The sequence below is a fragment of the Haemaphysalis longicornis genome, unplaced genomic scaffold (assembly GCF_048455015.1).
Source record: "Haemaphysalis longicornis isolate Haplotype H1 unplaced genomic scaffold, Haemaphysalis longicornis Haplotype H1 scaffold_5, whole genome shotgun sequence".
NCBI lineage: Eukaryota > Metazoa > Arthropoda > Arachnida > Ixodida > Ixodidae > Haemaphysalis > Haemaphysalis longicornis.
In genome coordinates, this window is record NW_027526385.1 from 112,686,688 (window position 1) to 112,696,709 (window position 10,022).

Consider the following 10,022-nt stretch of genomic DNA (forward strand, 5'->3'; position numbering starts at 1 on the left):
TATTTTGTGCGATTTGTTGTGCAATAAAGTTGCAGTTTTTGTGTCTCTAGATGGTGAAAACATTTATTTTACAAAAAACCATAAGTATTCGTATTCGAAAAATATTCGAAAAATATTCGATTCGATTCGAACTTTGTTTTTAATATTCGAATTCGCTTCGAAATTAAAAAATTGATATTCGCACACCCCTAGTTTTAACGCGCCGACGCAACGCAGGCGATGAGGCGCGCCGTAGTGGAGGGCTCCGGATTAATTTTGACCACCTGGGGATCTTTATCGTGCGCCGAAATCTCGTACACACAGGCGTTTTTGCTTTTCGCCTCCATCAGAAAAGCGGCCGCCGCGGCCGGGAATAACAAAAATTCAGGACTACATTTATCAGACTGGCATCAATGTGCAAAGCAGCTTCATGAAGGAAGACGGTCTTCACTAAAAACATGTTAATATTGAGAGCTCATGTGCTTCCCTGCAAGTTGGGTGTGTAAACCCACTGACACCTTTACTAACCCGCCTGAATCATCACTTTATAAACATTGACGAATTTTAGGAATTGGTTTATTGTAGCGAGTTGTCTAGTTTATTTCCCTATTTTTCTTGGCATTTCGTGTCTAATTCTAAATTTGGTGACTAGATAGCTTTTACTATGGTCATGCACTGGTGACAACGAATACTTGATTTTACTTTAAAAAAAATTTCAGTTTTGTTTAATTGCTCACCAGCCAACGATCTGAAATATCAGAGGTGCTTAAAACGTATGTTGGCATTTCCTTCCTGCACTGTAGTACAACTAGTCATGACTTTTACCATAATTTGTTCACAAACCGTAATATTTGGAAAGTATTCAGCCGAATGAAAATGTCATTTCAGAAGCATGTGCAATCAACAAGGCCTCAATGACTCTCACGATGCGGTTCACTTGTTTCTGTCACAAATAACCCGAGTGCAGACACATTCCACCGAAGACGAAGGTAACATGCCCTCTCGGGTGATGAATATTTAAAAAGCCTTACGAGTAAATTAGCTGCTGAGCACGTAAAATTGTGGCATTAAAACAAAAGATCCCTCTGCGGCATCTTTCACTTGGAGGAGCGCTTGACCACAAACTTTGAGAAGCTCGAAAATGTTCCATGAGGCGCTCCAGCCAGCAGCAACGATGCAGGACACAAGTTGGTAGGCGGACCGTTGGCATCCTGCGATTGTGAAGATATTTCTGTTTAGTAGATGCTCTTCTTTTTCTACCACTGTTTATTTCACCTTTAACAAGCAGCTGAACTCCTTAACGTTTGCATAATAAAATGCTGCAATGTGAAACAGTTAGCAGGGTTACCTCAATTTTGCTTTTCTACGAATTAACACAATGTAAGTAATCTGCACACAACTACAATCAAAGTACAATTTTCACCTACTTCACTGCTAACATCAGCGTTTGACTGCTCAAGCACAAATACAGGTTAGACATGTGAGCAATCTGCTAAACTTATCCCCACAAACTGGACAATCAGGCATCAGAAATCGGCAAGGAAGGAGGTGTCACCTTTAAATGGCCCTTTTTTCGTTCAAAACATAAACAACACCTGGAAGCTTGAAGCATGAGAGGGGGTCTTTCACGCTGACAATGTCAGAACATAGCTTGCTAGTGGGCACGTGAATGATGTGCACAATGTGTTTTTTGAAAATGCGTGCAAAAGCTTGATTGTGTGTAGGACGAGAATTGTAGCCCGTTTTGACACAGGCCTTGTAGACGCTTCTGCCTGTAATGTCAATGCGGATTCCTGCTAGTCGCCCTCTTCGCTTCTTTCTGAATATAGTGCTTTAGGCAACCACAAGGACTGCATCAAAACGTGCAGCAATTACCTACGTCCCACACATCGGTGAAACTCTTGCACACATTTTCAAGAAACGCAGTGCATACATCGTGCATGTGCCCACTAGCAAGCTATGTTCTCACATTGTCAGCGTGAAAGACCCCCTCTCACGCTCCAAGCTCCCGGGTATTGTTTATTAGATTCCATGCGCTGAATGCAAATCAGTGTGCATTGGCGAAACGGGCAATCTGCACAGAAGATTAATGCAGCACTGGAACGAAGTGAACAAGGGCCATGTAAAAACAAGTCCACTGGCAGAGCACCGTGAGAAGACGGGACACGTGGTCGACTGGAACAAGACAAAATTACTGACAACTGAGTGCAATCTATCTTCTCGATTACTGCTCGAGTCCCTCATCGTTCAGACGACGCCCAACATTATCATCATAATGGATGGCAATCTGCACCATATCTATGCAAACTCACTGCGAAGCGTAATGCCCAATATATAGCTTCGTTTTCCACCACACATGCTCACCGTGAACAAGCAACAAACCGTTAAATAGCTTTCTTGACTTGGTCAGTGACCTACGTTTCATCACTGCAATAATGCTTTTACCTGCCTACACGGCATTCCGTCAAACACTGGACTACACCACATGAGCCATTGCCGTTCTTAACTGGCACCATAGTATATAACCTTTCACTACTGCTATGAGATAGACCCATAAACGCACTTCAATATGGCCTTTATATTTAGCTCTTGGAAACATTATGTATAATTTTACCTTTAAGTTGCACCTGCTACAGCAGCTGGTAATATACCAAAAACATGAAAAAAAACGGTGGTTTAACACGCCAAAGCTACACTTGGGATATGGGGAGCACTGTAGGGGAAGGCTTCGCATTAATTTTGACCACCTGGGTATTTTTGTGCGCATCGAAATCTCAAAACACGGGCGTCTTTACGTGTTGCCTCCATCTGAAAAGCGGCTACACCAAGCGGTATCTAACCAACATTCGCCTCCACAGCACACCACCCTAGCCACGGCAGTGGGTTAAACATCTGAAATAAAGCGAGTTTTGGAGTGAAAATGAAAATATTAATCACACGTCTTATTTTCCCAATCGATGTACCTTTTGAAATCCACCCTTTCAATCCCCCCTCCCCTACCGGCCTACCAAAACACCTTTGTCTCAAGAGGTAATCAGGCTGTTGTTAATGAAGTATTTACAATCCGAGACTTGCCACCGTTAAAGTCATGCACTTTGTTTTAGAGATAAGCGACATTAGCCATTTGCAGCACCAGGAGTTAATTGTGTTAAGATCAGATTGAAAGCGTTGACGGTAGTAGTTGAAAGAAATTGTGTGATAAATTACAACATCATCTGCAAATAGACCTACATGGGAGGATATGCAACATGGAAGATAGACCAAGCAACCTGCCTGGGGGGGACAACAAAGTGGCACGAGCAAAAGAAGTATATAGTTATTAGAAGTAAACTGCATTTGAGAAGAATGAAAATCTTTTGCTCAAGTGAGGACATTAGGGTGAAGTTTGAGAAGTAGTCTGTGGTGTGCAATGCGATTGAATGCTTCAGAAAAATCGAGAAAAACTACCGCAGTTTGTAAGCCTGTGTCAATGGATCAATGTAGATCGTGAACAAATCCTGAAAGTTGTGTTTCTCAAGTAACCCTTGTGAAAACCGTGGTGATACTCGAATGTGATATTGTGATTTTATAAATAATTAGCGACCTGAGAGTGGATGAAATGTTTCCCGACCTTGCATATGGTGCTTGTTAGGGAAATTTAATGGTGAAGTACCGTCTCCTGATTTAAAAACTGGTGCTACCTCGACTATCTTCCAACCATTGAGATTAGTGCCTGTCATGAGAGACTGCGAAAAAAGCGCTGTCAGAATTCTACAGACTGCGGGATGTACTTTTCGGTATAGTATAATTAATACCAGTATGATTTGAAGTAGACCAGTTTGTATTGCAAGTTTAACACCATATCGAAAGATCCTAAATGTTTGCTTGGCTTGATTACATATGAATACTTGCTTCAAAGTCAGTTCAATTTCTCTTCTTGCCCTTTAGTCGTCAGCCCCAGATTCTCTTCAATATCTCTGCTAAGCAATGACACGCTCCATACGCACAGCACTGCTTCATGAAAATGTTTCAAATAATCAGAGGCCACAGCACTGCTAACAGGTATACATCATGGCAGGTTCCACAACATGCAATAACTAACCTGAAAGTACATAATCGGTGGGTGCACCGATATGGCAGCAGTGCCTGGACCGATGTGTCGAGCAAATGCGCTGACTTCTGAACGGGTGGTCCAAGCGGCCAGATGATGGATGAATGACCATTCCTGGCGGCAAAGCGTACGGAGCACCAACGAAAGGCCAGGCAGTACTTGGGTACAGCAGGTGCAGTGTCGGTTGGCCAAGGGAGGCCCTGGCAAAGCCTTTGAAACTGGACTGGAAGGCAGCTGACCCAGGACAGCCAGCAGCAGCCCCTGCAGTGCATAATCTGTGAGTGTGCTGACACTTGTTGAAATACAAGAAGAGCACACACAAAGCACGAATGCTTACATCAAGTAGATTTTTAATCGTTTAAAGACAGTAACCTCCAAGGCACTAATAAGAACATTCCCGGAACACCCCAAGTGAAATTTAGGTCACAGTAAGAATGTATTTATTAGACCCGCAGGTACTGTGAGTGGGGTATGCATGATATATGCAAAGCTAGCTACTGAGCTAATTTGCATGGAACGCATGCTAGCAGCTCATCTGTATCCCTTGCTTTCAATCGGAACTGGTGTGTGATTGTTGAGGCTCCTCCATTTCAATGTCTGACTTGTATCTGCACGTTCAATTCTCAAATATAAATCGAGTTGAGTGACTGCCTACAGCTTTCTTTTTAGTCTCTGTATGGCCTGCGGTTTTGCGAAAATGAGAACTTGCGAATTGGCTCAATTTTCTGCACTGATTTAAACAATACATATGCCTCTGATATCAAGCCCCAGACTTCCCGAGAGCTACTCTGACAGAATCGGCAGGCGCCTCATAGGCGTTGTGAAATCTCCCCCACTACCCCGAGACTATGCTAACTCCCTGCGAGGCCACATGCGCGCATTTCACCTTCAATTTGCACGTATGTGAATTCTATACCTCTATGAACTCTCAGACGGGTGTCGTCATATTCGTGCCGGACTCGTGAAGCTCGGCAACGTAAATTACCGCACTCGCTCGCTGGCGCGCGGCCCGAACTCTCTCACCGTTTCCTGCCCTAGCATACTATTTTCTCCACCTTGCACTTTGTAAATTCTCATCTTTAACTACACCTCGTGCGCCCTCATCTCTTGCCTGCTTTTCTTCCAGCACAACTCCGTCAGCACCCGGTCGACGCGTACGCTGTCGGGGCGCGTTGGCGAGCGAGTACGGCAATTTCACGACGTTGTTGTCGAGCTTCACGAGAGCAGCACACATATCGCGACCCGAAAACCGCGAGGCGTATGGTCGCCGGTCTCGCGAGCGCTGCGAAGCGCACTGCACGGAATTCGTGTGTGTGTGTGGGGGGCGGGGGGAGAGATTTCACAACACCTACGAGACGCCAGCCATGGAATCACGTGTACGCGTTTTCACATGCACTTCCAGGGAACCTCCTGTTCATGTTATTTCTTGGTATACCGCGGGTATTCACGAGGGAGGACTAATCACAGCGTTGTGCCACTCACGCGAAATTGCGACTGCGATCTGCAACCGCAAAGGCACTGTTTGAGAGACACATAAACAAACGCCCCGGTGTTAAAGAGCCTTGCGTGATGTGAAATTATTAGCAGCCATGTACCATAGCGCGAGCATCGTAGCCAAGGTCTAGCTTCAGCGTAAATTGATGCTGACTTCTGCGAAAACGGTGGACTGGGCGCCAAACAAGTATACTAACTCACGTAGGCTCTCAGAGCAAACGAGATGGGGGTCTAGCGAATTACTGACCCATAAACACCAGAACTCGTTCCACCCAAATACAGAATAATAAAAAATGCGTACTTACCCGAGCAAAAACGATGTTTCCAATGTACAATTCTCCTTCAATGTCGTCTTCATCTCGCGGACACACGAACACGCTTTGTTCTGATGCAATGTCATCCACTTTTGACGCGCAGTATTTTATCCGGCGATGATTGTTCTTCCGGGGTCCCCAAGTACAACACACGCGTAGGTTGGAAGGGTAGACATCACCCATAAAGCTTCTATAACTATGACTTAAGCTTGAAATTGATAAAACAGATTTAATCACGCCACCAACCACTCGGATGACTCGGCACAAAACGCCATGAAAAAACACACAAAAAGTGAGAGATAGTTGCCAGACTTCAAATGCAGCACCTCTATGTTTGACAAAAATTGTGTTAGTACTGTAATGTTGGTAATTATCTTTCTGCTTTCAAAGTCTGAAATGTGTTTATAACTTAAATTTAAGGTTTTTAAACACAAAAAGTGAATACACATAAAGTAATTGACATATATACTGATATTGTAAAGAGGTTTGTTTTGGTTTTGTTTTCACGGCGGGCTTCTCAAGAGAGAACGTGCGAGAAAACGAGCTACTTTGTGTTTCGGAAGAGGGCGGTAAATGTCGGCGTGATAGAAAGCAAGCAACAGGCGCTTACCCTGGTCGTTAAAAAAGGAGCTAATGAAACCCTCACGTAAAAAAAAACACGTTCGACGAGGAATCGAACCATTGACCTACAAAACAGTAAACGGACGCGTTAACAATCAGCTATGTCGGCGGGCAGTGTTCGAGGCGCATGAAACAAATCTATACTTACGTAAGTTGTCAACGAATATTGTCGCTTGTGTATAGTTTATGCTGCATTTTTGAAATTCTGGCTGTCCTAACGCTTGTTTCTCACGCGCCGGTCTTGCAGACGAGGCCGCATTGCTAGCGCTGCAAGCGATTGAGCCAAAGCTCCATTATTTTTCTCAAGAAAAGCTATCGCAGTCAACCCGACCTTTTCTGCGCAAGCAACGGCACCCACGAAATAAATGGAATGTGCCGTTAGAATTATGGCTTTGATAACGCTTGTTTGACCGGCACCGTCTTGCAGACAAGCAACGTCGCTCTAATACTACCAGCGGTGTCACTCCTGGCATGTCAGGCGCATCAAACCCATCGTGTAAAACGACTGCTAACAGTGCGAAAACCTCTGAGTTTGTAACAAGTGGGGATTTGCGGTGGCGGCGACGTAATAGGTACAGCAAGCAGGTAGGCAGAACAGCAGCGTAGGGTTACCACCTTTCCCCGAAAAAAAAAACGGGCCTTCCGGGGGGGGGGGGGAGGAGGGGGGATTGTGTTGAAAAAAGACGCCATGTTTTTTAACATGCAGTGCCTTTTATTGTAGTGTTTTCTTAGAGAGAAATCAACCTAACGTTTGTACTGAAAGTGATTGAGAGCTTGGTTAATCGCTCTGCATGTGCTTCACTGAAAAGTAACCGCAATTGCTGACCGCGGCGGTAGAATTTCTTTATATTGTTCTTCCCTTAGGTTCCCCTCCATCTGAGGCAGCGCGCTCGCCCGCGTATTTTCTCTGCTCGCGTGTCTTTGCGCAGCTTGTCGACACGTATTTATCGTCTTAGTTGTTGAATTGAAGCTTATAAAACGCCAAAACGGGCATAATCACGGCACGAAAGCCAAAAAACCGGCTGATGACGGCTGGTTTTAGATATGGACCGGCAACCGGCCCGCTGTTTAAAAAACCGGTCGGGCCGGTCCAAAACCGGGAAGGTGGCAACCCTGCGGCAGCGACGAGCGAAAATGATTTTACACGACCGCCCCCGTCGGCCTGCGCAAAAAAGGAAGATAGAACCCCTGCATACACGCCCTACAAGAAAGCTGTACAGCCGATTCAGTTTGTTGTGAACGAAGAGCAACCGAGGCTGCAGCCACAAACGATTGCACTTGCCGTGGTATGAGCCAAAGCATATCTTCACATCGTTATGTTATCGTCCGTCTGACTGTTACTTACTGAAGGGAAAATTCATAACACAAACGTTGACGTCTAGCGTCTATGCCAGACATAGACGCTGCTGTTTAGGCCCTAAAAACCACCTTCAGGGCGTCTGTCGGTTCTGTCTGATGGCGCGCTTGTGCCGCTGATTACGAACGAGGCGTCTGTTGGCGTTGACTTATCGTGTTGGCGAGCCGGTAAACGCCATCACGGTTAAACTCCCTGTTGGAAGACTACGCTGTTGGGACGATAGAGTGCCGACAGAGCTTCTTATTGGCCCCACAAACGCCATCAAGGTTAAAATCCCTGTTGGAAGACTAGGCTATTGGAACGATAGAGTGCCGACAGAACTTCGTATTGGCCCCACAGGCGTGCTGTGAGCCCAACTAGAAAGTCTTGTTGGACTTTTTGCCCGGGCATATTAATACGGGAACAAATTCTTAGGTAAATTCGATTTCGTTGAGGACACCGATGCCTCGCGTAAAAGTTTTATTTATAGGACTACAAGAGGCATTTTGTAGCCTTCCCTTCCCGTGCACCCAGACATGGAAACGAACCTTGTGATACATTCGAAGAAGTAGATTAGTGCAGAGTGGAATTTAAACATTCAGCACGTTTTGTTCAATTTACGAACAGCAATTTTAGAGCATTTCCCCTGGTCTATGTGGAGAGTTCATATTTATTCTCTCAACGGGCGGTGAAATAGTGCAATGTGCGGTTTAAACATTCAGCCTGTTTTTGTGCAATTTTGCATCCTTGCATTCACACACCGTTCTTTTAGGCACCCTAACGATAAGGTGCCGTGGTAACACCCCAATCGAGAAGAAATACTTTTTAGCACCCCTTTAACGGTCGTAGCACCCTATGAAACTGTTGATTACACCCCTGAATTTTGGCACCCTCGAGGTGGGGTGCCCGCGCAATATTTGGGTGCTTGAAAGGTGCAAAAAGGGTGCAAAATGTTCAGTGCACCCTCCTTGCACCTTAAAGGGTATAAAAATGTTAATATTTATACCCCTTAATATGTGGCTCCCTCATGATTGGGTGCCGGAGCAAGGTTTTAGTTCTTAAAAGGTGCAAAAAGGGTGCAAAATGTTGAGTACACCCTTTTAGCACCTTTAAGGGTGTTAAAAAGTTTAGTGTGTACCGGACTGTGCGTCGCTATGTCGCGGCGTGCGATCCTTGCCAACGTCGAAAGACGCCTCCCTTACGTCCCGCCGGCCAGTTGCAACCTTTGGACATTCCCGCCGAACCATTTTATCGTGTTGGCTTAGACCTTTTAGGCCCCTTTCCGTTGTCCTCCTCTGGGAATCGTTGGATTGCGGTAGCCACAGAGTATACTACCCGCTACGCTATCACCCGTGCGCTCCCAACGAGTTGTGCTACAGATGTCGCCGATTTCCTCCTGGAGGACGTCATCCTGCGTTATGGTGCTCCGCGACAGTTGCTCACGAACCGTGGCCGGTACTTTTTGTCACAGGTTGTCGAGGACCTCCTCCGCTCTTGTAAAACAAAGCACAAACTGACGACTGCATACCATCCTCAAACAAATGGCCTTACTGAGCGGCTCAACAAAACGCTCACTGACATGCTTGCAATGTACGTTTCCACAGACCATCTAGATTGGGACGTTACACTACCTTATGTCACATTTGCTTATAATTCCTCCCGGCACGACACGGCTGGATATTCTCCTTTCTTCCGTCTTTTTGGCCGTCAGCCTACTTTACCGTTCGACACCACCCTACCGACTTCAAGTGAGCCGACCACTGCGTATGCTCGTGACATCATCGCCCACGCTGAACTGGCGCGCCAGGTTGCCCGAGAACGACTATTGGCCTCACAAGCATCCCAGAAGTCTCGATACGATGAGTGTAACCGCCCTGCACACTTTGCTCCTGGCTCCTTGGTTCTTCTGTGGACCCCTTCTCGCCGAGTTGGACTGTCTGAGAAGCTCATGTCCCCCTTCACTGGCCCCTACCGCGTCGAGCGTGCCGTCACCCCCGTCACCTACAAAATCGTGCCTGTTTTGCCTCTGACCTCGTCTGGGCACTCAGTACCTCACCTCGTTCACGTGAGCCGCCTCAAGCCGTACCACCGACGGAGTCTACCTGCTACTGCTCCTCTTTCATAACAGGCACCGGGACGGTGCTTCTGCGGCGGGGGAGTTGTGTCACAGACTTCGGACAGATTCCCG

General features: G+C 46.1%; 1 protein-coding gene across 1 annotated transcript; it reads right to left on the reverse strand.

Annotated features, from left to right (window-relative positions):
- Positions 1–915: 915 nt before the first annotated feature.
- LOC144139859 (uncharacterized) lies at positions 916–6,060 on the reverse strand. Its single transcript, XM_077672105.1, has 3 exons — positions 5,869–6,060; positions 4,061–4,330; positions 916–1,190 (listed from the first exon to the last, which is right to left on the reverse strand). The coding sequence occupies exons 1-3, from the start codon at positions 6,058–6,060 to the stop codon at positions 1,077–1,079; spliced, it is 576 nt and encodes a 191-aa protein (XP_077528231.1). The 3' UTR covers positions 916–1,076.
- Between the last annotated feature and the right edge of the window lie 3,962 nt (positions 6,061–10,022).